Source organism: Natator depressus, chromosome 8 (assembly GCF_965152275.1).
Source record: "Natator depressus isolate rNatDep1 chromosome 8, rNatDep2.hap1, whole genome shotgun sequence".
Taxonomy (NCBI): Eukaryota; Metazoa; Chordata; order Testudines; family Cheloniidae; genus Natator; species Natator depressus.
The window spans coordinates 49,008,366-49,033,374 of NC_134241.1; the positions used below are offsets into that span (position 1 = coordinate 49,008,366).

Genomic DNA, 25,009 nt, shown 5'->3' on the forward strand with positions numbered 1-25,009 from the left:
ATTGCCGGAATTGCCAGAATCGCCTCTGGAGCCTTTTAAAAAAACCTGATGTCACATTAATGATCCTCCAGTACAGATCTGGTACAGAGGCTGATTTAAGCAATAGGTTACATACCACAGTTCTGCAATTTCATATTTGAGTTCCTTCACAACTCATGGGTGAATCCTATCTGTTCCTGGTGACCTATTACTGTTTAATTTATATTTGTATACTGTTTATATTTGTTCCAAAACCTCCTCTAATGACCCCTAAATAAGTTGCATGTAAATAAGGTCAGATTTTGAAAAATGCTGAGCACCTCAAATACAGCCAACACGCTGAGCTCTTTTGGCATCTCCACTTCGGCCCTGCTTTTCAATCTGTGTGTTTGTGATATGTACAATACAAACAGCTACTAGGGACTGGATGAGCGCCATTAACCTTTCCTCACTTGTGACCTAAACCAGCCTGGAACTAAGATCGACTGAACCCCAAGAAGGAAAATATTGTGTGCATCCCAACTCATACAGAGCAGAAGCATAACTCTTCTTCCTCCCACTTTTTTTTTTCATGCCAAGAGAGGTTGGCCTGCACTCATTAACGAGGAGACGCAGTAAACATTACATTATACTTAAAAGGGCAGTTTCCAATTAGTATCTGCGACTGGCTGAAAAGAGGTGCCCTTCAGCATTCCTCTCGACTGAAGTCAACAAAGGTCTCATCCAAGGCCAGTGAGATGGTGCAAAAAGATTTTCCCAAAGAAAGAAATGGCTGAGATCTGGAGACAAAATCTCTCTCAGGAGTTTGAAAAAAAAAAAAAGTTTTATTTTAAAAATTTTTCTTGAGCATGAACTGTGCAGAAGAGGCCGATACTGAAATCCAGATGCATGCACATGAAGAACTGTCTGCAAGGCAGAGGCTATTCTCCACAGTGGCAGAGCTAGCTGTAGGAACCTGAGCCCAGGTGGGCCTTATCAGGGTGTACTGAACGTGCATCAGACACTGCCTTGTTGTTGGCTGTGCAGATGGAACCTACTGGTTAGCATGTGTCACACAGACCCATAGAGGATGGGGTATTCTGCAGCTCAAGCTACAGACGCTCTCACTTTCAGTTCTGGTTCGATCCCTGGTATTGGCCAAGAGGATGGCTCTCATACAAGGTAGCTTCCTAAGCTTTGCTCTTTTGACTGTATGTAGTGGATAGAGATGGGGCCAAGTCATCAGGAGCTGGAGTTCTGGGCTGGTGGGTTCAGTCCATTAAAGAGATGGCTCAGGGCTATAAAGTTGGGGTAGGGTTTTGAACTTCCCCAAAGTTTGGGCGTGTTTGGATTTAATGGTTTGGGCCCATGGTAGAGTGCCTATATGCAGACACGGCCCTTTCCTCTGACTCTCTGTTCCTGACAGGGTTGAGGGCCCTCACAGGAAGCATTTTTCCGGGATGCCTTTCTGGGTCTTTTAACTATGGCAGAGCAAAACAGCTGTAGCTCAAAGATAGCCATGTCACAACTAGCTATATTTTCCTCTCTGCCAGCCAGTAAGTGCTTGTACCCCCAGTTATGTTTTCCTCTAGCTCTAGTTTTGTGTGTGTGTGAGAGAGAGAGAGAGAGAGAGAGAGAGAGAGAGAGAGAGAGAGAGAGGAGATTATTTCTCTCTCTGTTTCCAAAATGATGTAATTTTATAATCAAATATCCCAGAGCAGAAGCTGGGGTAGTGGGGGAGCCAGAGATGTTCAGGGAGAGTTGGTATCTAGGATCAGGCTTCTCTTAAGGCTGTTTAAGCTAAAATCTGACTCTTATTTGTTGCCTCTCAGCCTTGAAATTGGGTGGTCCCTGTTTTTTTTTTTTTTTAATGGAGATGAAGTGAATGAAGGAGCTGAATGGCATCTACTTAAAGGCATGGGTGAGGAGTCGTCTGGGGTTGAGGCTCCGAACAACACAGTTGAGTGAGGGCCAAACCCCATGAAGTGATGTCACAAAGTCGGACAAATTGGGCTGCACTTTGAGGGCACAGCAGAAGTGGCTGATTCTGTAAGCCCCAGCCAGCTCGCCCTGCTGCCCGCTTACCCTAGCAGAAGGGTATCCTAGAGCCAGAGAGCTCTTCTAGTGGAGGGTGGGTGAGACACCCTGCTGCAGATGAGGTCACCACACAGGAGTCTGCCATGCTGGAGGCTGTACCATTTGGCATGCTCCACCAGGGCTGGTCCGGATGGGTTTGTGTGCTTCCCTGAACTGTCTGGGTAGTCTGCTCTGGAGACTAAAAATAAACTAAAGCAGAATGTTCCCAACAGAGCCTTTAGAGCAAAAATATTTGTCTCTTGCACTGGCTTGTTGGAAAGATGATGGCGTCCACCCACTCTGTTTATTTGCAAACCATGTAAGTGAGACTTAAATAAACCTTGATGATAACTACAATAGTGCATGCAGGGGGAGGAGTCAGGCAGGAGCCCTGGGGAATAGACTGCAGTCAAAGAGGGCGTGGGTGGGGTCAAAGGTGGAGCAGGGGGCACAGATGGCTGTGGCCTGCTGACTGGCTGCAGGAATGGGATGAGCTGCCTTGCTTGAGAAGAAGAGGAAGATCTCAGGAGTGGGAGGAAGACACTTCTGTGAAGTGTGGGGGGGTTCTGTCTGGGACAATGTCTCTTAGGGCGGGATGGGGCGGGAGGGAAGGTTTGGTGGGCAGGAGGTATGAAGTGTATCTGGATTTCAGGCTCCCTTCTATGTCTTCGTGCTGAATTCCAGAGCCAGCTGCCCTTGCAGTGCTCCTTGGACCAGCGGCACAGCTGGATGGCAGGAGCTACTCCCTGTGTGTGCCCATTTGTGTGTACCACTGTCTGGGTGTGCTACATGGGCATGCCTGTGTGTCTGTGGGAGTGTGGCTCTGGCTGCGTGTGTGTCTAGCGTGCCGGGGGGGTGCATGGCCTAAGTTATTGCATGGAGTCAATGTTCCGAGGCCCGACTAGTATACATGGCCTACTAGTATACATGGGTTCCATGAATGAACCCTTTCTAGTAGTCATTAAATAAATAACTCTAATGCTGGAGCCAAGCTTCTGTGCAGAATTAGCTGGAGTCTTCTCTCTCGCTGCAGTATAGAAATGAAGCCACCTTCCTTGCAGCAGAACGAGCTTCCAAAGGACCAGTCTGCACCAAGGTCAGTCTTAGACAGGCTTTGTAGTGCCAGTACAAAGGTTTCAGTCTCTTACTGTGCCACTTTTGATCTGTTCTTGCCATCCTCTGTTATGGGGGTGGCTGCCAGCAGTAGGGGTGGCTGCTTTGCTGCCTTGGAGGAGCGTCTTTTGGCCTGTAAGGCAGGGCTGGGTTAGGAAGCCCCATTGGAAGCTCCAGTAGTGGGCTGGATACCTGTGTCTTCAGGAGTTGTGAAGCAATAGCTTGCCAGGGTGTGAAGGAAAACCCTTTTCATTGTGCTGTAACTATGTGTTCATGTCTGTGCAGGAGCAAAAGCCCGTGCGTGTGCAGAGGAGTGCCAGGGTGGGTTAGTTTTCAAGTGCATGCATGTATGTTCTTGTGTACATGTATGTTCATGTGCCTGTCGGGGTGCACATCCCTGGGCACGCATGGCTTTGTGCATGTGACATTGGGTTCATTTGCATGGGAGTGCAGGTATGTTGTGCACATGAAGGTGAATATCTGTGGGCTCATAGCTGCGTGAATGCTTGTACATGTGAGCGCACGCACGTCCTTGTGCACATGGATGTGTGTGTCCTGGAGCACGCTGCCTAGTCCAGTTCTGGGTGTGCATGTAAAGATATGCTGGACTGCGTGCCTTCTAGTGATGTCTCCGTGCTCTCACTAGTTGTCTGGCTTGTCCTGAAAGTCCTGGTTTTAAAGTTATTATCAAAAGAGACAGAGCCATCACAACATCTCCTTGCAGCACGTGGCCAGAAGGGCTCCCTGGGAAGGAGGGTCTTGGCTCCGTCCCTCCGACTAGACAGGCAGTGATGGTGTCTTGTCCAGCAGGAGCAGCTTGGGCTGAGCCGAGATCCACAGGTCCTCTTCACCCTTCTTTTTCCTCTTTTTGTTCCTCTCTGCTGGGACCTGCCCATTGCTGCTGCTGCTGTTGATGCTGCCTTTGCTCTGCTGTCTACAGAAGCAGCAGTGACAGCAGATGACGAGGAGGACGAGGAGGACAAGGACGGGCAGCCCCAACAGCACTGCCAGGCAGACGGTGTTGAAGATGCCCTCCTGGTGCTTGGTGTGAATGAGATTCCAGAGTGAGTCAAAGAAGGAGCTGACCTGCTCCATTGCCATTGGCCGGCTGGGCACCTGTTCTCCCCGCCTGTGGCTGGTGCGGTCCCCTTGCTGGACGTTCAGCCCTGAGGGAAGGCAAATGGAACCCAGCAGCAGCTCCGGTCAGTGCCTGTGAAGACAGAGGAAACAACAGGAAATCAGGAGGCTGCCCTGAAATCCACGTTTGATCAACAAAGCTTGAACGCTGCCCATGGGGCCTGCCACCTGGTGAGCGCTCAGCCAGCTGCAGAGATGAGTCTGCAGCTCCCGAAAGGGCAATGGTTTGGGATGTTTGGTCTGTGGGCTGAATCATGCAGACCTTCTGCCCAGCAGTGCTGAAGAGCCTCCAGCAAACCTGCTGTGTCTAGGGTCCCAAAGGATTCCTGACTGGCCGCAGCAATGGTGTAAACCCAACACTAGCTGTCTTCCTAAAACTACCGAGTTCCCCGAAGGGCTTGAGTTCTGAGGGGGCTGGCTTACACTGCCTAGGCCATTCTCACTCTTCTGCTGAACGACAGGACTTCTGCATAGTAATGCCCATGGATCCCCTCCTCCTCCTATGGACTAAAAGCACCATATTCCCAGACCCCTTCTGGGCCAGGGCAAATGGGACCAGAGTCCGGCATCAAACTCCCACCTCTGGCATGGGAGCATAGGGTCCGAGCTGCAGGTGGATGTACTGCTTTGAATACAATAAGCACTTGAGACACTACATTTGTATATGGGCATTTCCAGAGTTTGGGGAATGTTTGGGTCTGGGCTTTTGTTATGGGCTCAGCTCTAATAAGAATTAATTAGAACATCTAATAAGTTCAGAGTAGTTCAAATAACATTTTTCACCCCAGTTTTCCTTGTCACACAGCTCTGTGCTTCTGGGTTCCCCTGGAGACCAGAAGCAGTGAAATACATGTGAGGGGCTGGTCTCATGAGGTTTCCTTCTTGGAGAGGATTAAGATAGTTATCCAAATGACATTCTGACAGCAGGATTGTCTGGCTATGTAGACTCCCTCCTCAGGCCCTACGCCACCAGCACTCCCAGCTATCTTTGAGACACCACTGACTTCCTGAGGAAACTACAATCCATCGATAATCTTCCTGAAAACACCATCCTGGCCACTGTGGATGTAGAAGCCCTCTACACCAACATTCCACACAAAGATGGACTACAAACTGTTAAGAACAGTACCCCCGATAATGTCACAGCAAACCTGGTGGCTGAACTTTGTGACTTTGTCCGCACCCATAACTATTTCACATTTAGGGACAATGTATACCTTCAAATCAGTGTCACTGCTATGGGTACCTGCATGGCCTCACAGTATGCCAACATTTTTATGGCTGACTAAGAACAACGCTTCCTCAGCTCTCGTCCCCTAATGCCCCTACTCTACTTGCGCTACATTGATGACATCTTCATCATCTGGACCCATGGAAAAGAAGCCCTTGAGGAATTCCACCATGATTTCAACAATTTCCATTCCACCTTCAGCCTGGACCAGTCCACACAAGAGATCCACTTCCTCGACACTATGGTGCTAATAAGGGATGGTCACATAAACACCACCCTATACTGGAAACCTATTGACCGCTATGCCTACCTACATGCCTCCAGCTTTCATCCAGACCACACCACACAACCCATTGTCTACAGCCAAGCTCTCCGATACAACCACATTTGCTCCAACCCCTCAGACAGAGACAAACACCTATAAGATCTCTATCAAGCATTCTTACAACTACAATACCCACCTGCTGAAGTGAAGAAACAGATTGACAGAGCCAGAAGAGTACCCAGAAGTTACCTACTACAGGACAGGCCCAACAAAGTAAATAACAGAACGCCGCTAGCTGTCACCTTCAGCCCCCAACTAAAACCTCTCCAACGCATCATCAAGGGTCTGCAACCTATCCTGAAGGACAACCCATCAATCTCACAGATCTTGGGAGACAGGCCAGTCCTTGCTTACAGATAGCCCCCCAACCTGAAGCAAATACTCACCAGCAACCACACAACAAAACCACTAACCCAGGAACCTATCCTTGCAACAAAGCCTGTTGCCAACTTGTGCCCACATATCTATTCAGGGGACACCATCATAGGGCCTAATCACATCAGCCACACTATCAGAGGCTCATTCACCTGCACATCTACCAATGTGATATATGCCATCATGTGCCAGCAATGCCCCTCTGCCATGTACATTGGCCAAACTGGACAGTCTCTACGTAAAAGAATAAATGGACACAAATCGGACGTCAAGAATTATAACATTCAAAAACCAGTCGGGGAACACTTCAATCTCTTTGGTCACTCGATTACAGATCTAAAAGTGGCAATTCTTCAACAAAAAAATTACAAAACCAGATTCCAAGGAGAGACTGCTGAATTGGAATTTAATTTGCAAACTGGATACAATTAACTTAGGCTTGAATAAAGACTGGGAGTGGATGGGTCATTACACAAAGTAAAACTATTCCCCCCCCCCCCCGCCCACTGTTCCTTAGATGTTCTTGTCAACTGCTGGAAATGGCCCACCTTGATTATCACTACAAAAGGTTTCCTGCTGGTAATAGCTCACCTTACCTGATCGCTCTTGTTACAGTGTGTATGGTAACACCCATTGTTTCATGTTCTCTGTATATATAAATCTCCCCACTGTATTTTCCACTGAATGCAGCCGATGAAGTGAGCTGTAGCTCACGAAAGCTTATGCTCAAATAAATCTGTTACTCTCTAAGGTGCCACAAGTACTCCTTTTCTTTTTGCGGATACAGACTAACACGGCTGCTACTCTGTAACTTATCCAAATGTGTGAGTGCTTTATCTGGACTGACTCTTGAAACCTTTTGAGGCTTGCTCATTCCTACCTTGACTATTGGGCTGTACGTCTGTATGGGCCACTGCCCCCTAAGAAAAGGGGTAGCATGTGTCCGTGGCTGGAAAAACAAATTGAAATGGTGGAGCGATAGTAAATAATGCAGATGTGGAGGGACACTTTCAAACTGATTCTTCACTTGCTTTTACAATGATCTCTTGCAAAGGAAATTTAATGCAAGGTGCTAGTTCTATTCTGTTCAGGTTCCTATGCTGCCCTCAACACGGTAGTGTCTGAGCACCTTCCAGTCAGTCATTACATGACATGACATGACTCCTGTTTGTTGTGTGTGGGTCATTCTTTCTTTCTCCTCCTTTCTCCAGCAGAGAACTGTATGTGTGGTGCAGTGTTTGTTTTGGTAGGTGTGTGTTGTGTTGTTGTTGTTTTTTTTAAAGTACATGCAGCTCTGTGTTTGAGGCTGGAGAAGGCAGGTCAAGGAAGTGCGCCTTGCATTTGGGGTAGAAGTTGGTGAGGCTTTAGCTGGGAGTCTCTAGTCTTCCCACAATGCCTCAACCCTGGTTAGGCATGACAGGTGCTTGTGGTGAGCTTTGAGTACTGCCTACACAGTGCACTTGACAGTTCACCTCTGGGCTGAGACTGTGAGGGTGGCTTCCATAATGAGGACCAGAAAGTGGGCTGCCCCCTCCAGCATACCGACTACCACACGGTACGTTTGTGCGGCAGTCCAAGGTGTGATTGCAGGATAGGTAGAAAGGCAGCTAAAAACAGCAGCATGGAAGTGGTAACGCAGGCTAGCAATGTAAGTATGCCCCCCCAGGGTTCCAGTGGGCTTGCACAGCATCCATACTGCTATTTTTTTAGCCATTCTAGTGTGGGTAAACCTAGCCCAGGTTTGCCTCCCTGAGTTGCAATCACCACTCAGATTGTAGTGTACCCGCGCACACACCTACAGCATTTAGATAGCAACATTGCTCAGCCTATGCGGACCAGCGCTAGATTTCAACTTGTGACTCTGAAGTTAAAGGCTCTGTAGCCCCTTGCTTGTCCCCCGAGCCACCTGCAGCCCTCCGTTTTATTTTTTTAACCAAGTGTTTCTCACAGTCGAGGTTTCTTGTGGATAATGGTTCACCTCCCACTATACAAGTTTCAACAGAGGCTGACGTAACAATGGCATTCCCCTAGCTGTGCACATAACCAGCAGAGCACTGCATTCTTGGCAGCGGCCCAGACCGCTTTCCCCCTTGTCAATGTGCTGCATTGCTCCTGCCTCTCCTGGTCCAACTCTTACCTTTTAGTCATTACCATCATGTTTTGTATGGGTGATGGCCAAGTTGTGAATGAATCCACAAGGCCTGCTTTCAAGTGATTCCACAGGGATTGTGTCTTCACCCTGATTAGTTCCCGAGGTCCCAGCAGTTAAGCTGGACTAATTTTTTGGGGGTGAATTTACTATTCACTGAAAAATGCATTTTTCCGGGGAACGCTTAACAAATTTGAGTTGAATTAAGTGAATAGCTTTGGCTGAAAAAACACCTGAATTTTTTTCTGGGGGAAATGTTAAAACATTTAGTTTCAACTTTTCATTTAAAAAAAAAAAAAGTGGTTCAACATTTTTGTTCTGAAAATGTCAATTCGAATAAACATTTTAATAGTTTCATTTGATCCGAACAAAATGTTTTTTCGTTTCGGTGAGAGAAACGAAAAAAAGTCAAGTTTGGTTCAAAACTAACTGAATTTTTGTGTGTGATTTTTGGTTTGGTGGCCAAACCAGAAAATCACCATCTATTTCAGTGGCTCTCAACTTTTCCAGACTACTGTATCCCTTCCTGGAGTCTGATTTATCTTATGTACCCCCAAGTTACACCTCGTTTAAAAACTACTTGCTGACAAAATTAGACATAAAAATAGAAAAGTGTCACATAAGAATGGCTATACTGGGTCAGACCAATGGTCGATCCAGCCCAGTATCCTGTCTACTGACATTGGCCAATGCCAGGTGCCCCAGAGGGAGTGAACCTAACAGGTAATGATCAAGTGATCTCTCTCCTGCCATCCATCTCCACCCTCTGACAAACTGAGGCTAGGGACACCATTCCTCACCCATCCTGGCGAATAGCCATTAATGGACTTAACCTCCATGAATTTATCCAGTTCTCTTTTAAACCCTGTTCTAGTCCTAGCCTTCACAACCTCCTCAGGCAAGGAGTTCCACAGGTTCACTGTGCGCTGAGTGAAGAAGAACTTCCTTTTAAACCTGCTACCCATTAATTTCACTGGGTGGCCCCTAGTTCTTATATTATGGGAACAAGTAAATAACTTTTTCTTATTCACTTTCTCCACACCACTCATGATTTTATATACCTCTATCATATCCCTCCTTAGTCTCCTCTTTTCCAAGCTGAAAAGACCTAGCCTCTTTAATTGCTCCTCATATGGGACCCGTTCCAAACCCCTAAACATTTTAGTTGCCCTTTTCTGAACCTTTTCTAATGCCAGCATATCTTTTTTGAGATGAGGGGACCACATCTGTACGCAGTATTCAAGATGTGGGCGTACCATGGATTTATATAAGGGCAATAAGATATTCTCTGTCTTATTCTCTATCTCTTTTTTAATGATGCCTAACATCCTGTTTGCTTTTTTGACTGCCGCTGCACACTGCATGGACGTCTTCAGAGAACTATCCACGATGACTCCAAGATCTTTCTCCTGATTAGTTGTAGCTAAATTAGCCCCCATCATATTGCATGTATAGTTAGGGTGGTTTTTTCCAATGTGCATTACTTTACATTTATCCACATTAAATTTCATTTGCCGTTTTGTTGCCCAATCACTTAGTTTTGTGAGATCTTTTTGAAGTTCTCCACAGTCTGCTTTGGTCTTAACAATCTTGAGCAGTTTAGTATCATCTGCAAACTTTGCCACCTCACTGTTTACCCCTTTCTCCAGATCATTTATGAATAAGTTGAATAGGATTGGTCCTAGGACTGACCCTTGGGGAACACCACTAGTTACCCCTCTCCATTTTGAAAATTTACCATTTATTCCTACCCTTTGTTCCCTGTCTTTTAACCAGTTCTCAGTCCTTAATCAAGTCACAGCACACTATTGCTGAAAAATTGCTTACTTTCTCATTTTTACCATATAATTATAAAATAAATCAAATGGAATAAAGTGTACTTACATTTCAGTGTATAGTATATAGAGCAGTATAAACAAGTCATTGTATGAAACTTTAGCTTGTACTGACTTCACTATGGCTTTTTATGTAGCTTGTTGTAAAACTAGGCAAATATCTAGATGAGTTGATGTATCCCCTGGAAGACCTCTGTGTACCCCCATGGGGACATAGACCAGTGGTTCTCAATCAGAGGTGCATTTGCTCAGAATGTGTGAATGGTTGTGTGTGTGTGTGTGTGTGTGTGTGTGTGTGTGTGTGTGTGTGGGAGGGAGGGGTAAATATGGTCCCATCCCCCAATATGCCTAGGGAATTGTGGGGTTTATTTTATTTTTTTATTACCCCTTGTCCTGCTGCTAGTTTAGTGCTGTCCTACTTGGTCTAACTTGGCAGGTAGCCAGCTCTATGGAAGGCTGCTCAGATTAGAGCTGACAGACAGTAGCTGGGCTCCAGGTGGGCTTGGATGGGGTACAAAGCCTTTAATCACCAGGTCACTGGTTCAGGTCTAGATTAGTGGTGACTGAACATTGCTACTGACTGATGCCTGTTTGGCTGGCTGAGGGAGGGTAGTAACATCTACCCAGCCATGGTGGTTAAGTGTCTGGGTCACAGCCCCTATATGGTGGGCAGGCTGTGGTGGGCAGGCTCAGCAGAGAGGTCAGGAGATGAGCTGTAGACTCAATTCTCTTCCCAACTCAAGATGATCCCAGCAGGTCATGGCCTGAGGTGCACATGGCCTGATCTAATGCCCACTGAAATCAGTGGGAGTCTTTCTATGGACCTTAGTGGGCGTTGGAGTATGCCTGGAGGTAGGTAGGTGGGAGAAGCACGCCCTTGTGGCTACATTAACAGAGGATCTCAGTCTCCAGGAGTATTAGAGAGGCACCTTTCACTCAGGCTCAAGTCACTTGAAGAAGAGTGTCAGAAAATGCGGTGGGGTGAGCACATCTCTTTGATCCAGTGCAGAGCCTGACAGATGATGCAGCTGTTGTGACTCACCTCGCAATTGTTGCAAGAAGTGGGTGGGGTTGTGGAGGGGAAGGAGCAGCATTTTTGTGGCCTCGTGTAAGGTTTCCTTCCCTGGGGGAGAGTGCGAGGTGCTGCTGACCTGCAGGTTCCCTCAGAAAAGCATACCTATTTCTAGGGGCAAGGTCAGAGGGCTGGCTCCGCCTCTTGGGTTCACACTCGGCCTCCCCAGAGACCTAACAAAGCCCTTTGAGGGGCTGCATGAGGTGGTGCCCTTATGGGAGTGTTTCTCAAATGGGGGGTCCTGACTCAAAAGGGGGTCATAAGACTATTGGGGGGGGGGGAGGCGAGGCACCCCGTTCCAGCAGCAGTGCAGAAGTAAGGGTAGCATGGGATGGGGGTGGGTTGTCACAGCTTTAAATATTTTTTTAAAGAGGGTCCCAGCAAAAAAAAAGTTTGAGAACCCCTGCCTTATGGGTTTGAGCTGTCTGAAAGGGCGGTACTTTGGGAGGCTTTGTCTCCCCAGAGACGTGACCAGGTTAAGGATGATGCTGAGATTGTGGTCGGATACCTGCTAGGAGAACTGGCAGGTGACTTAGGGGCTAATAAATCGAAACTTGTGCTTACCTAGTGTTTTCCACTCAAGGGTTAGAAAGTTCTTTGAGAGCTTTGGCTGAAGAACCGCTATATGAAAGCTAAGTATTGTTATTTATTAAAGGTCTTGGCCTGCATTAACAACTCAAGTCCCACAGCCTCTCTGGGAGGCAGGGTGAGTTATTGGAATACCTGTTTTATAGAGAGGAGCAGGTCCATATCTTTCAACCATGGATGCCTTAAACACACCCACACTTAACTTGGGAGGTTTCAGTGGGGGTTGTACTTGCAATCCTCCTCTGACAATCAGACCTCGCTCACACACTGTCTGTGGTAGAGACAGAACCCGGTTATCTCGACTCCACTTGTGTTCTACAACTACTAAATTATGGGAGATCTCTGCTGTGGTGTTTGTTTTGGGAATCACCAGGGACCCTAGTTTATTAAAGGACCCATGTTTGTATTGCTGTTTTCCTGTTGTGGGCGGCATTTATTGCTGTCTGACCCTTTCTGTATCTCTCACAAGCAACGATACCCAAGGTTTTACCCTCTTGCTCGTGTCTGTGGTGCTGGCTAGTACATCTGGCCAGTACATCTCATTAGTGGATGGATGCTGCTACTTGCCCAGGGCTCTGGATTTGCAGTCACATCCTCTGTTTTAATGAACAGCAAAGCCTGGGCTCTGTTTGTTTGTTTTTTTTTCTAAATAGTAATTCAACATGTATGGTCTCCCTTCTTGATGTATGCTCCAGTCTTTCATTGACCTGCCTGGCCACAGGGAGGATGTGACACCCTTGCGGGAGGTGTTAATCTGTCACAGAGCATCTTTGTCTGCCTAAAATAGGGCTGTCCACTGCAGTTTGGGCCATGGGTGCACCCTGGTAAGTCCTTTGCTACCCTCCGCCCGCAGTGACATCCTACTCTCCACCAAGTCAGACCTGCCATTTTGCACTACCGCAGCAGGCATGGTGCGTTACGTGGCCTGAAAGAGAATGAAGAAGTCTGCTCTTAGAAATTCTGCCCCTGGGAAATTAAACACTGTCTGGAATCCAGATCCATGATGCATTCCTGGTCATGTCTCTTTGCTGAATCACAGAAAACCAAGAGACAAATTCTCAAGGGCTCAGCACCCACTGAGGAAGCTAGATTTTCAAAAGAGCTCAGATCTTATTTAAACTCCAAAACAAGGGACAGATTTTGCCAAAGTGCTCAGCACTTAGCTGTTAGTATCCCAGTGGGAGCAGCTGGATTTTCAGAACACTGCAGCATTACAGCTGCATGAGAAATGGTTTTGATTTTTTTAAACAATGAAAACAGATTATGATGAAACAAACTTTTTTTATCCTTTTCACCTAAATTTTCTACATATTTTTTTGGGTGGCATATTGTTGTGTTTTTTAAATCCATTTTCAGCAGCCAAAACAGAAGCATTTCAAAAAGTTTTGGTTTTTGACGACTTGAAAATGTGGAGCCAATTTTTTTTTTTAAATGTCAATTTTGGCTGAAATCTTCAGGTTCTGGTTGCTGAAAACAGGGAAAAAAAAAACAAACCTGAAAACTGAAACAGTTTGAGTATTTCAACATCCCCCACCCCCATTTAATCAGAAATGGACAGTTCCAGCAAACATTTCTGCTTTGACAAAACACTATTTTTTCATTAAAAATGACGTGTGTGTAAAAAAAATTCTGCATGGAAAAACTGCAGCCAGCTCTACTCAGCATTCAGTGGACAACCAGGCTCCTCTTTTGACGACCTATCCCCCTCAAACAGTGTAACTCTTAAGGCCCTAAAAAGGACAGGAAGCATCCACCTGGAGCAGTTGGTTATAATTTATATCAGTATAAGGCTAGAGTCTGTGATGGGAATTAATTCTTCTGGGTAGTGTCCCCTGATTCTGGCCTTCTCATGACCCATGTCAACTTAGGCAAGCTACCCCCTTTAACTGCATACAAACCCAAATGCTCTGTGATGCTTTGGCCCTGGATGAATATCATTGACACTGAATCCTGGCCCCAAGCCCCATGTCATTGTTCTGGTGCAGAGTTGGCTCTCTGAGGTGGTGCCCTCTGTCTGTGTATTTCACAGGCAGCAGCAGGAGGAAAACCCATGCCGTGGCACAAGACAGCATGGGTGGAAGGGCGTTTGCACTCTCCTGACCCTAATTGCTTGCATTTTGAGTGGTCCCTGAGAGCAGGTGTATTATGTGATGCCAACCCAAACCCGATCTGTATGTGGTGAAGGACATCATGTTTGAACCACGTGGCTTTATTTGCACGTGACTCTGTAATGCCTGGATGTGGCTGGGGTCACAAGCAGAAAGGCCAGAAAACTAGGGGGGAGAAGATTTTGGGGAGAATGATCTGGCAGCCATGAGATCTGGGTTCTGTCCCGGGTTCTGTCCCCACCTCTGCCACTGAGTGCTCTGTGACCTCAGACAAGTCACTTACTTGCTCTGTGCCTCAGTTTCCAACCTGTAACATGGGGATAGTGCTACTTTTCTACCCCACAAGGGGATCATGAGGCTTAATTCATTAATGTTTTAAGACAGGCTACACTGAAAACACTCTCTTTAGGCTCTGTAGAAGTATGAGGCCACCTGCCCTGCTGCTACACCTTGGCACATAGAAAGCTATTATTGCCTCCAGGAGCAAGTGCATCACGGCCTTGCACAATGTGATTGGCTCACTTAGCGATATCACTTCTGGAAGCTTTCAGGAGCAGCATTTCCCAAATCAACACGTCACCCCATGTACCCTAGCCAAGCAGACAGAGTGTCTGTGGGCACCTGTGGCTGGGTGGACTGACTAGCTGACAAATACACAACTGGCCTTCATTTGTCCACAGACAATGACCATAGCCCCTTGTCACAGTGGGGCTGGATCCTTTACGCTGCAGGAAGCGGCGTATAGCATGTGGACAGCATCACAGCACATCAACTAGGGATTAAACAGTATGCAATGGGTAGAGCAGGATTTGAAAAAAGAAGGCAAACCAGGCTGGTGTCCAACTACTCCCCCGGTTTCCAGCCTCGAGGGTTGCCAAGTGGAGTGACTGTTGCTAAGGAGGCTATAGTCAGACAGATTACACCATCCCAGCCACCACTCCTCCTCCTCCCTGCATTCCAGCCATGAGGAGCTTTTACCGTGACACGATCCGGCCGAGGGCAGCCTTTTGGACAAACTTTCATGCCTGATGTTTGCGTCTTACTGTGGGACCCTCCCATCGGGAGGGAAGTGTCACAGCCTGGCAATGCAGGGTGGTGGTAAAGTGGAGCTGCGTCAGCCCCAAAGAGCTTGGGGGAGGGTTTCCCTCTAGCACCAAGGCAGTGTGTCACAACTGGAATGGCTGGCAAAGCTAACTGAGAGGAGCTAGACACCTGTATCTGTCCATGTGTCCCTGCAGGGCATGCACTGTCCCCACTTGCCTTCCAACGCCTATGGGTTACTGGCAAAAGCCAGATGGATCGCAACAGGGCAACCCCAGTTACTAGGTTCTATAGAGGGGACTAAACTGGCCAAAACCTGCATACTGCATGCCTCCCCACACATGTGCACACTATGCCCCGCATGTGCCATACATACTGGCACACGTGTGTACACAGCCCACTCCATCACAGCCCATACCTCGCCCAAGGTAAGAAGGAGACTATAGAGGAAAACTACCATATATGGGGTGTTGAGGAAGGGAGGGCAAAAATATCCAGCCTGGAATTTCCCTCTGGCAGTTGTAGACGAAGCTGCCTTCTGTCTGTTTGCTCACTTGGAACTGGGCAAAGATCCCACCCTAGATTTCTGTGCTACTGGGGATGGATGGTGGCAGTAGCCCCTAGTGATGGAAAAACCAGATCTGGATTTACGTACCTGTCTGGCATAGACCCAAGGTACATCTGTGGATTCTGGTGCACCCTTTACAGGCCTAACTGTAGGCGTGCACCCGAGACCCATTGCTTCAGGGTGAAGGCCTAAATGGCTGGAGCTGGATTTAATTCAGTGGGCCAAAATCTAGAGGAAGAGACTCCCTCAGTACATTGTGATTGTACAGGGCTGAACACAATGGGGCTGTGATCTCAGTTGGGACCTCTAGGGCTACTGTAATGGAAACAATAAATAACATTAATAAGCTACAATAGGGAATGAATACTTGCAGCAAAATGTTGCTTCAGTCAATTTTGGTGCCTCTCTCCTTGATTATTGTTAAAGAGCCTTTTTTATTTAAATAGGAAAAACGAATGAATGATGATACCTAGCTCGTATATAGCACTTTTCGTCCGTGGATCTCAAAGTGCTTCACAAAGGAGTCGTCTCAACACCCCCACTTTACAGATAGGCAAACTGAGGCACGGAAGAGTGACATGACTTGTCCAAGGTCACCCAGCACACCAGTGGGTGAGATGGGAATAGAACCCATGTCTCCTGAGTCTTAGACCAGTGCCCTATCTATTAGACAACACTGTCTCCCTGGAGTGCCTAGATTCCCACCCTCCTGCACAGGGGCATCACGGGGGAAAATGTGAGAGTCTCTTGTTTAAAATATTAAAATCCCAACACTCATCCCCTTCTCCCACCCCCCAGAGGCTCCTGTAAATAATTTTTAGAACTGATTGTATTTCCCTATTGACTTTATCCTTGTGGAACTGAAAAAAAAAATAGTAATCAATCTGAAAAACAAACAAACAGAATATCTTGTTTTTGTCTGGATATTCTGTGTGTGTGTGAAGCTATAGTGCCATTTATCCATAAACGGGAAGTCAGACTCCCATAATACTCTACTCCACAAGAAAAGTAATTTTAGACAAAACAGGATGTATATTTTAATTCCTGCATCAAGATGCTTTATATTTACTGTCTTGAAAGTTTTAAGGAGGTGTGACAGGGTCAGGCCAGATGGAGGAAGGTCCGGCGGTGAGGACAAAGAAGGTGTTGGGAGGAGGCCACGTGGAAGTAGCCCAGGGAGTTGTAGCTGTCACAGGAGACACTACAGACAGCAGCAATCCATAGGGCCCTGGCCTGGAACTCAGAGTAGAGGGGAGGCCTGGGTTCTCCGCCATCCCTAAGAGGACCTTTATCCTGATGTCTGATAACGCTTGTACTTCACAGTCCTCCAGCAGCACACCTACTCACTCTCAGCTTCTTGTGCACCTCTTGCTCCTAGCTCCTCGCATACACCTCACTAACTGAAGTGAGGTCCTTTTTAAAACCAGATGCCCTGATTAGCCTGCCTGTCCTAATTGATTCTGGTAGCTTCTTAATTGGCTCCAGGTGTCCTAATTAGCTTGCCTTAATTGGTTCCAGCAACTTCCTGATTGTTCTGGAACCGCCCATTATCTAACTCAGGGAAAAGGGATCTGATTAATCTGGGGCTAATACCTACCTTCTATCACTCTCCTGTAGCCATCTGGCCTGACCCTGTCACAGGGATTGCAATTTTCTTTTTTAAATTGTAATTACTTGGTTACAGAAAAGCAGAGCTGTTTATAATGTTGCCATGGCTGTCTTTCCCCTTTAAAACATAGCTGAATAAACTGAACGTGACTCTTAACGTGTGTGTAAAATGTCTAGCCCAAATGGACCCTAATTTCTTGCCACAAGCCCTGAGTAAGGGGCAGTGCACAGCTGTGCAGCCTGAGGAGCAGACCACAAGCCACATTGTGGTTCTCCCCCTTAATTGAAGGGGAAGTAACATGCATCAGCCCTGGATCTGGTGAGGTGTAAATAACTTCCACCCTCTGTGCCTGCTCAGTTGTGCTGGTGATTCATTGTGGGAGGTGGAGGCGGAAGTTCTCTCCTCACACAGCTACTAGGAACACAGGTAGTTGGCCCAGGGCAGTAGGGGGGCTTTCCACACCTGTAAGGCCTTGTTGCCAGAGTCCCAATCTGACCCTCAGTTAAGTCTGATACACAACTAACTTTAAATGATTATTTAGGGCCCCTGTTGCCTTTTGCTCTGTAGATGAAGATTGTTAGTGCAATAACTGGGGGGGCTCACTGAAAATTTTTTGCATCCCTAGCTATGAAATTTCAGTTTAGAGCTGGCAACGCTCAGATCACAAACAGCCTTGTCAGTAAGGATGCTGAAGGGTTTGCCTCACTAGTCTACACCCCCATTCAGCCAGAAGGGGTTTGTTGCACAGAGCCCCGCGTATGAACCTTTCAAACGAGCAGGGAAGTTTGATGTGACTGACTTTCTTCTGGTGCTCCAGGCCCACGTCTGGAGGAGCAGAGGGTGCTGCAAGTTGGGACTGAGGAGCTGTCTCTTGAGTGCTCAGGGCTGGAATAGGAGGAGGCGCTACGGACTGATTCATTTGGATAGTCAGAGTTTTTTTGGGAGGGTGTCAGAACTGATTAGAGCTGAGGATGGTACAAGCAGATACTGTGCAAATGCAATCAGAGCCCTGATTTTAGGAGAGCCACTTAGTTCACTTGTAAAGCAGTTATGGAAGAGAGAAATGAGTGCATTATAATGACCCTTTCCCGGCACTAGGCATGGAATAGGAATGAGTCAGAGAAAAGTTTGTTGTAACTTGAAGAATTTGCTGCAACCAGAGCTTTAGGCATCTACTTGATGTATCAATAGGACATGTTTGTGTTTTTGTCTCTTGTATATAAATTGTCAAACTTAGTTGTCTAAAGTTACGCTCCTAAATAAAGGATGTGACACTCTTTCTCCCCCCCCCCACCAGGTGCTGAGCACTTGCAGCTCCTATTAAAGTTAATGTTAGCGACAGGTGCCCAGAACCTTTGAAAATCAAGTCACTTATTTAGGTACTTCAATGTGGATTTAGGCATCTAATTTTAGAGATCTTCATTTGACAACTTGGACCTACAAAACCAAAATAATTAGCATTGATACTATGCAAAGGTTGCAAGATCAAGCACTAAAAGTGTCAGGAAATTTAAAATTATAAAAGTTGTTCCGGCAACACGAGTTGGCCACATCCTGTATATTTTGTAGTAAACATATATTTTAAAAAAGAAGTTTAAGATTTACACTGAACAATGGGAAAAGGACTGGAAAGCACTACATCTGTGTAATGTGGCCAAGTTCATAGGACTGCAGCAACCTCAAGCCCTGATCCTACAAATTGATCCATTCAGACATGCTCTTATGTCTCATTTCACCGGGACTCTTCGCAGGCTTGTCTGGATTCCTTTGCAGAACTGAGGCTTTAACTTGTGGAATATGGTGACTTTTGAGTGCTTGTTCTCACAATGCTGACACTTTGTATATTTAATGTCCTCGAGGTGGGTAGCTGTTTTTAAGGGAGGGGAATTGGAAGAAAATAGAAAACTTAAAATCTGGAGGGTAATGGCTTGAGCAATTCCATGCCCTGCACTGGAACAATTCACCAAGGGTCATCATGAATTCTTCTCCATCACTGACCATTTTTAGATCAAGATGGGCTGTTTTTCTAAAAGCTCTGCTCTAGAAATAATTGGGGGAGGGAGCAGGAGAAGTTCTCTGGCCTGTGGTATACAGGAGACCAGTCTAGATATTCACAATGGTCTCTTCTAGCCTTGGAATCTGTGACTCTCTGAAATATATACATATAAGAGCCTGCCTACATTTAAGAAAAATTTTGCCCTGGTGTAACTGCATGGATGTAGTTAACACGACTGCAAACCCATGATGGAGATGTGGGGGGCTGTACTGCCCCAAAGTGGGACTTACATACTCCAATTGGGTAATTTATCAAAAAGCTACACTATGTGTCCCACTTTGTGCGAGAACAACCTGCCTGCATTTGGAGTTTGCACCAGTGTAAGGGCTTGTTTACACAGAGACTTAGTCCATGGCAAGCCAGGGTGTAAATCTACACAAACTAGCTTGTTGTGCATTGACCGTGTGGGCCCTATTACTGTGTACTAAAAGGTCAAAGCGCACTACAGAACTTTTGGGGCATGGTAGCAGATTTCATGTGGCCAGTTAGTATGTAGTGGGCTAGAGCACTGTAGATTTACATCCTGGCTTGCCACATACTAAGTCTCTATATAGACGAGGCCAGATCAATGCACTTGCACTGACGCACGTTTTCTTAACGTAGACAAGGCCTAACCTCTATTGCCCTGCTGCACCGTTACACTGGTGCAAAGCGCTAGCATTCTGATCTGGTGGTATTCCCTTCCTTCCCCTTTTCAGGGGTCAAAATGACTAAACATGGTACATGGCTCTGCTGACTTCACCAGAAGAGCTTGGATAACACCCACATCTTCTGGGTGTGGTGTTCTGTCCCATCTAGTGGCACCAAGACCACTTAAGAGAGAGAGGGAAAATGAGTCTGCTCTACAGCCTTAGGTAACAGCCAGTTGGCTTTTAGTTTATGCTGTAGAGGCTCATGCACTAAGCTCCAGACGTCCCTGGTTCGATCCTGCCCGACAACAACCAGGGTCTGTCGATGTTACACTTGCAAGTTCTTTGATTGGACCAACATGGACTTAACTTGCCACACCTATGTACTGGGGCTATTTTTCAGTGCATATCTGCAGACTTAAGGAAATGTTTCATTACTCATGCTCAGTGCAAGTTTCACATTCAGCCGGTTTCCTTGTAACATTACCTAAGAAAGCCTGGTTAGGATGTTTTTGAAATGGTGAATAGTATATTCCCTTCACTCTTCCAGAGCTCACAAACGGCTCAAGGGATTTTGATCAAATTTCCCTCCCCTGCCCCTCTGAAAAAATCAGACAGAAGCCAAGCGTAGATAATTTTCTCCCCAAAGGTGAATGATTTGGCAAGTTATGAATGTTTAAAAACATGAGATTAAAAGTGAAACTATTTTGAAAATTTAACCATAGAAGCATGCACAGGCCCAGACACAATCTATGTATGTAGATACTGATAGTGCAATAAAATTAAAGAACAATGATCAATTTGACCCTTTTTATAATCATTCAAACAACAATAAAATGATACTGTTCCCATCTGACTTTGTATGCTCATAATGTTATTAATGAACTTTGTCCAAAACTACTTCTAAAATGAGATTTAGTAAATGGTCTATCCTTCACAATATGCTATAAAATACCATCCCCATGTGTATCTAGTACCTCCTGTTCGTGGCCTGGAGGCTCCAATCCAGCAGAGATTCACCTGCATGGAGCTTATTGCAGGAGCAGGGCCCTAATAAGCATTGATGATCCTATTTGATACTAGCTGATCTCTGTACAGGGATGATTCCTTCCTATAGTCTGTGAGAGCTTTTCTGGTGATTTGAATAGGTTCCATGTTTCTACACAGGCTATATTTAATTGATGGCTCTCGTGAGCTCTGGCTAGATCTCTGTAAAAGCCGTATAATCAACCTGGCACAACTCCTCTGCTTACATTTTTCTTTCTGACTGATCTGAAACTCAGACTGGGCTTGCTGTATGCTTTACCAAAGCTCGCAAGCCCTTTGGGAAGATTCTCCAGGCAGCCTGGGCTGCTTGAAGATTTGAGGTGGCAGCCCTGTGAATCTTGGAGGCTTTGGCTGAATATTGCTTGGAGCTGTGGGGCATCACTCCTTTCTGAGAATTGTCTGTGTGAAACTGACAATAAAAGTTCTAACTAGAGATTGGCTGGAACCAGCAGCCTTGGGATTTGCACCCACCCCCAACATTGGAGCTAAAATGTATGGCTCAGCCCCATCGCTAGATCTTGTGACTCCCTGTGAACTGAAATCCTCATGCTCAGCAAAGCTCTTGTTCTGACCCATGTTCCAGTACCCTGGGGGAAAAGGCAGATTTTCATCAACAAAACCCTAAAGCACTGAAGAGTGTTTAGCCACTCAGATTGGCTGAAGGCTTGGCAGCCCTGCTCCTGCTATTCCCAACTCTCGAGTCTCTCTCCAGCCTCCTTTTGGGAGCCTGAGGTGCCCTGCCTCTGCTTCATGAATGACCTGGCTTAGAGATGGCTGCACCTCTCCGGTGCACCAAGCTACTCCCGGATCAGCCCCAGAGGCCTGGTCAACACAATGTTTTGTATCTGTTCTGCAGCACTGCTGCTAGCCATAAATGCAAGCACCAGTGCAGCCTGGGCTCTGGCATGTCCAGCACTATGTCACAAAACTCTGCCCTGAACACCAGTGCTGTAAACTGGGAATGAAATTTTGTAGTGCGGGGGGACTCAGAAATGGAAGCCAGACATCCCCATCCCCATCCTCTTCCCCCTTGGACAGGGCCTACACACTTTTGCCTTCACAGTGTGACCAGCCCCTATCATTCCAGGAAGCATAGAATCATAGGACTGGGAGGGACCTTGAGAGGTCATCTAGTCCAGTCCCCGGCACTCATGGCAGGACTAAGTATTTTCTAGACCATCCTTGACAGGTGTTTGTCTAACCTGCTCTTAAAAATCTCCAATGACGGAGATTCCACAACATCCCTTGGCAATTTATTCCAGTTCTTAACCATCCTGACAGGAAGTTTTTCCTAATGTCCAACCTAAACCTCCCTTGCTGCAATTTAAGCCCATTGCTTCTTGTCCTATCCTCAGAGGTTAAGGACAACAATTTACCTCCCATCTCCTTGTAAACAACCTTTTATGTACTTGAAAAGTGTTATGTCTTCTCCTCCCCCCAACCCCCACCCCCGCAGTCTTCTCTTCTCCAGACTAAACAAATCCAATTTTTTCAGTCGTCCTTCACAGGTCATGTTTTCTAAACCTTTAAATCACTTTTGTTACCCCTTCTCTGGACTTTCTTCAATTTGTCCACATTTTTCCTGAAATGTGGTGCCCAGAACTGGACACAATACTCCAGTTGAGGCCTAACCAGCACAGAGTAAAGCAGAAGAATTACTGCTTGTGTCTTGCTTACAACAGTGGCTCTCAACCTTTCCAGACTACTGTACCCCTTTCAGGAGTCTGACTTGTCTTGCCTACCCAAGTTTCACCTCACTTAAACTACTTGCTTACAAAATCAGACATAAAAATACAAAAGTGTCACAGCACACTATTACTGAAAAATTGCTTACTTTCTCCTTTTTACAATATAATTATAAAATAAATCAGTTGGAATATAAATATTGTATTTATATTTCAGTGTATAGTATATAGAGCAAACAAGTCGTATGAAATTTTAGTTTGTACTGACTTTGGTAGTGCTTTTTATATAGCCTATTGTAAAACTAGGCAAATATCTAGGAGTTATTGTACCTTCTGGAAGACCTCTGTGTACCCCCCAGGGGTACATATGCCCTGATTGAGAACCCCTGGCTTACAATATTCATGCTAATACATCCCAGAGTGTTTGTTTGCTTTTTTTTTTTGCAACAGTGTTACACTGTTGACTCATATTTCTCTTGTGATCCACTATAAACCCCCCCACCACTCTATCCCTTTCCACAGTTCTCCTTCCCAGGCAGTCATTTCCCATTTTGGATGTGTGCAACAGATTGTTCCTTCCTAGGTGGAGTACTTTGCATTTGTCCTTATTGAAGTTCATCCTATTTACTTCAGACCATTTCTCCAGTTTGTCCAGATCATTTTTGAATTTTAATTCTATCCTCCAATGCACTTGCAACCCCTCCCAGCTTGGTGTCATCCATAAACTTTATAAGTGTACTCTCTATGCCACTATCTACATGACTGATGAAGATATTGAACAAAACCGGACTCAGAACTGATCCCTATGAGACCCCTTGCGATATGCCCTTCCAGCTTGAGTGTGAACCACTGAAGGCTACTCTCTGTTTTCCAACCAGTTACACACCCAGCTTATAGTAGCTCCATCTAGGTTGCATTTCCCCTAGTTTGTTTTATGAGAAGGTCATGCAAGATAGTATCAAAAGCCTTACTCAAAGTCGAGAGATAAGATCAAAGAACCTGAGTATGAGTTGAGTCTTGAACTAGGATCCCTGCAGGACAGCAGGCTGGTGTCCTTTATATAGGTTAGGCCAGATAGGTCCTCTGACTGGCACAGCCAATGTAAAGAACGTTTGTAATAACTGTGGGTCAAAGATTCCTGTTACACCAGGCTCAGCTCCCAGCAAAGGCATCTGAGGTCTGGGAGAGATCCCCCTTGCCTTTTATAACTCAAGAAATTTTATTTAGAAAGAAACTCTACTTCACAGCTCATGTCAGTTTCCATACCTCTCTCAGCTCCAGCTACTGGAATGGGAGAAGGGCCCAGGCGGATATGGGGGATACAGTGTCACTCCTGTTGGAATTAGGAGGAGACCCTTTGGCCAGCTCACAGAGGGGAGAGGGTGTGTCCCCTGCTGTCTGAACTGCTCATAGTGGAGACAGCTCCAGGGCAATACCAAGTCAGGAACCCCGGAGCTGTTCATTATAAACAAGGGCAATTGTGCTGAGAGGTTCAGCATGTGCCACTTTAACAATGAAGCTAACCTACCTCCCACCCTCCCAGTACCGTGCTCAGGAAAGGCAGCTGTCACTTTCTGACTCTCCTGTGCATGGCTCTTTCCAAGCTCACAGCTAAATAACAGCGCAGAATCCAGAGCACCAGCAGCTTCTTATTATTTACTTGGATTCCAGTAGCAGCCAGAGGCTCTAATGAAGCTCCAGGCCCCATCATGCTGGGCACCCTACACAGTCCCTGGCCCAAAGATTTTATAGTGGAATAGAGCTGACCAGCAAATGGAGTGGGGAAACTGAGGCACAGAGCGGTGAAGTAATGTGCCTAAGGTCACTCGCCAAGGCCAATGGCAGATCCAGCTCTCCTGCCTCCCAATCGAGTGCCCTATGGGCTGGACCACAGTGCTGGCGCCCGCTGCATAAGTTCAGTGTTGTTTACAGATCCGAGACAGGGCGCTCAGGCTACGTGCTGGGTTCCGGCGCTGGGGACCTCAGGGAAACCCCTGAGCGCCGCTGCCGTGCCTCAGTTTCCCTTTAGCCAAAGGAGAACAGTACTTTAGCTAGCTCCCGGTGATGTCCGCCCGGCCCCGGGAGCGCGCCTTGGATAAAAGGGGTCCCAGAGCAACAGGGCTAAGCAGGCTGCTCGCTCCGCCAGCCCGCCGTCTGTGTGCACAGGGCGCGGTGACCAAGCGCTCCAACGGGGAGTCGCTTCCCCGGAGCACCCCGCGCTGGGACCGGGGAGGGCGCCCCGCGGCTACGTCCACACGCCCCGGCACGGCCGCCAGCAATTTACCTGCCGCTCCCCGGGGCGCTGCCCCTGCCACAGTCCCGCGCCGCCGCCGCCGCCGCCGCCTGAGAAGTTTCGCAGCAGCCAGAGGAAGTGGTGAGCTGACGGCTCGGGATGTTTGCTGCCAGC

General features: G+C 46.7%; 1 protein-coding gene across 1 annotated transcript; it reads right to left on the bottom strand.

The window, feature by feature from the left end:
• Positions 1-840: 840 nt before the first annotated feature.
• KIAA0040 (KIAA0040 ortholog) lies at positions 841-25,009 on the bottom strand. Its single transcript, XM_074962184.1, has 2 exons — positions 24,887-25,009; positions 841-4,357 (listed from the first exon to the last, which is right to left on the bottom strand). Exon 2 carries the CDS (start codon positions 4,246-4,248, stop codon positions 3,925-3,927), a length of 324 nt encoding a protein of 107 aa, XP_074818285.1. The 5' UTR covers positions 4,249-4,357; positions 24,887-25,009; the 3' UTR covers positions 841-3,924.

What these genes read in the sequence shown, in the direction of transcription:
- KIAA0040 (XM_074962184.1), bottom strand. Translation starts at nt 4,248, where the DNA reads ATGGCAATGGAGCAGGTCAGCTCCTTCTTTGACTCACTCTGGAATCTC.